Source organism: Phragmites australis, chromosome 12, assembly GCF_958298935.1.
Source record: "Phragmites australis chromosome 12, lpPhrAust1.1, whole genome shotgun sequence".
Classification (NCBI taxonomy): domain Eukaryota; kingdom Viridiplantae; phylum Streptophyta; class Magnoliopsida; order Poales; family Poaceae; genus Phragmites; species Phragmites australis.
The window spans coordinates 19346099-19348757 of NC_084932.1; the positions used below are offsets into that span (position 1 = coordinate 19346099).

General features: G+C 47.3%; 1 protein-coding gene across 1 annotated transcript; it reads right to left on the reverse strand.

Moving 5' to 3' along the window:
- Positions 1-1279: 1279 nt before the first annotated feature.
- LOC133886370 (uncharacterized) lies at positions 1280-1945 on the reverse strand. The gene has a single exon (XM_062326095.1). The coding sequence runs from the start codon at positions 1943-1945 to the stop codon at positions 1280-1282; it is 666 nt and encodes a 221-aa protein (XP_062182079.1).
- Between the last annotated feature and the right edge of the window lie 714 nt (positions 1946-2659).

The window sequence follows — 2659 nt, forward strand, 5'->3', positions numbered from 1 at the left end:
GGGTATTTATAGGCTAAGGATAAAAAATTAGCTGTTGCCTAACAACCCAGAACTTTTTCTTAACGCCGGAAGTTCCGGTGTGAATAACTCACTTCACATCGGAATATCCGGTGCTAATACCTCTGACAAAATAGCCGTTAACTGTTCCATTAGCCGTTAAACCTCCGGTGTTTAATCCGGACTTACACCGGATCATCCGGCGCATTGAAACCAGCCAGATGATTGTTTGCAACCTCTCTGTATAAAATCATCCGGTGATTACTCTTTGCTACGCCGGACCATCCGGTGTGTAGATTTAATTTTAGACTTCACTGCTTTCTATTTCTCCGGTGTTCTCACCTCTCTAATGCCGGACTATCCGGTGTGGTCTTCAACAATTTTTCAAGTCAGAACTCTTAGGAATTGCTCCGTTGAAATCACTCTTTATACAGAGGATTATCCGGTGAATTGAAGTTTCGCTGAATTTATCTATTTCAAAGCCATCTTGAGTTCTAACTTCTTGATTCTGAACCAAAAGCTTTTTGAGGTTAACCTAGCAATAGAAAGTCACAAGTGTGCATCGACTATGTCTAGACTCACCTAGGTCAAGCTACAAATCTTAACCCCTCTTTATAGTACGGTCAAAAGACTAAAAAGAAATAGAACCTATACTACTCTAAGTGTCCTTCATCTCCTTGTGACACTTAGAACTAGAAGATCCTTATCCTTCATGTACCGGTCCTTCGATCGTCCATATAAGCTTGTTAACGGGCAAGAGTTATCAAGACATCATTGTCGAATAAGTTTTTCTTTTTCCTTTATACTGGTCAAAGCACATACGTTAGTCACAAAGATACGGTTGTCATTAATCACCGAAACTCTTACCTCTTTCCTAGGGGCCCAGATGCTACAATCTCCCCCTTTTTGGTGATTGATGACAACACATACTAGAAGTAAAGATGTGAAATTTAAGAGCAACCTATCAAACTATGCAATCATCGGCATATATCAATTTGAGCAAGAAAAAGTGATAGAAAAAAAATAAGAGTTATGCGCACATGAAAGTAATGTAATGATAAGCGAAACACATCCATATAGAGAACCAAATGGCCTGTCATTACATTAAAAAAAATCAAAAGATCCAACAATCCGAACTTAAAACTACCCAAAGATCTAAGCTCTCTCCCCCTGAATCAAAAACCTACAGCTACCTGCAGCTACTCTCTCTCTACCCACTCCCCTATCACTAGACTCTCCCCCTTTGGCATCGAAGCACCAAAAAGAGGAAACTAGGACACAACTAAGCATCTGGAGCGGGAGGAGACTGAGGATCTGCTGCAGAAGAGGGGGCCACGACAAACTGAGAGCCGTCATCTGAGCTGGACGGACTGTGCCCCGCAACTGCTGTCACCTCATCAAGCTGACGCTGCACTGACTGAAGGGTAGCATCGGGCTCATCAAGGGCAGGCTCAGAAACTGGTGATGGCATGACTGGCTGCTGCTGCTCAGGAACTGTCGGCTGGGGAGTATCCTCGAAGTGTAGAGGACCAGTGGGCAGAGGTGAAGTCAAAGAAGGTAACACTAGCCTCTGAGATGTCCTGACAAGCTCTGAGAGAACTCTGGTAGCCAAAAGAGCGGATAGTGGAAAACTGGACTCCGGAGTGCTGAGCAAACTAGTGGTGCCGGTAGGGAGGGGACTAGGAACTGAAGCTGATGCTGGAAGCTGCTGTCCTGGCTGCTGAAGTAAGTATGAGAAGAGCCGAGTGTTAGTCTCCCTGTCGGCCGATAGAGCCTGCTGCTGCTGCTGTAGAAGTGCTGCAAGCATGGCCTGCTGCTGCTGCTGGAGAGACTGAATAATCAATGTCTGCTGCTCCTGCTGGCGAATAATATCAGCCTGATACTTCAGCTGCCTCTCCTCCTGAGCTGCCTGCTGCTGAATAATCATCTGCTGCTGCTGTACCAACATCTGCTGCTACTGCATCTGCTGCAGGAACTGAGAAAACTCTGAGGATGATGCAGCAGGAGGTGGCACTGGGGGGGTCATCTCAGGTGCTGAAGGAAAGGAGGCTGAATGCTGTGCACCCTGAGCAGACCCGCCTGCCTCGTGATCATGACGTCGAGGTAGAGGCGGTAAGAACTCATGATCCGCAGAGTCGGAGTCACTGTCTGAGGCTATGTCTAAGAATGCCTGTGGTAACTCAGCCTCGGCCTCTGCAAGTGCCTCATCCTCAGCAGCCATTCTCTCTCTATCCTCAGGAGGGATCTGCTCCTGAGCGTGAGCCATTGCTCGATAACCACGACGTCTATCTGTAGGAGGAGTTGGAGCATATACTTTGAAGGACCGAGAGGATTCATATGTCTCAAAGAACTCTGGGGGTCTGGTGGTCTGAGCAAGCAGGAATGATATGATGTGGGCATATGGCTGCTGCCTGACCATCGTCATCCCATCGGCGATCACATCCTCAATCTCACACAGAATGAAGTCCACAATGTCGAATGGCTGGTGAGTGAAGATAGATAGAATAAGCCACTGCTGAAGGCTGGTGATCGACTCTGCGTTCCCAATCCTCGGTAGCAAGCTATGCCTCAGAGCATTGTGAATGACTCGCACCTCCGAGATCAGCATATCTGGTAGTCTCTGAGAACCGGGAGGGAACGGCGGCCTGAACAGAGGTCGGAT

Coding starts and splice junctions, on each gene's coding strand:
- LOC133886370 (XM_062326095.1), bottom strand. CDS start 1,945: ATGTTGGTACAGCAGCAGCAGATGATTATTCAGCAGCAGGCAGCTCAG.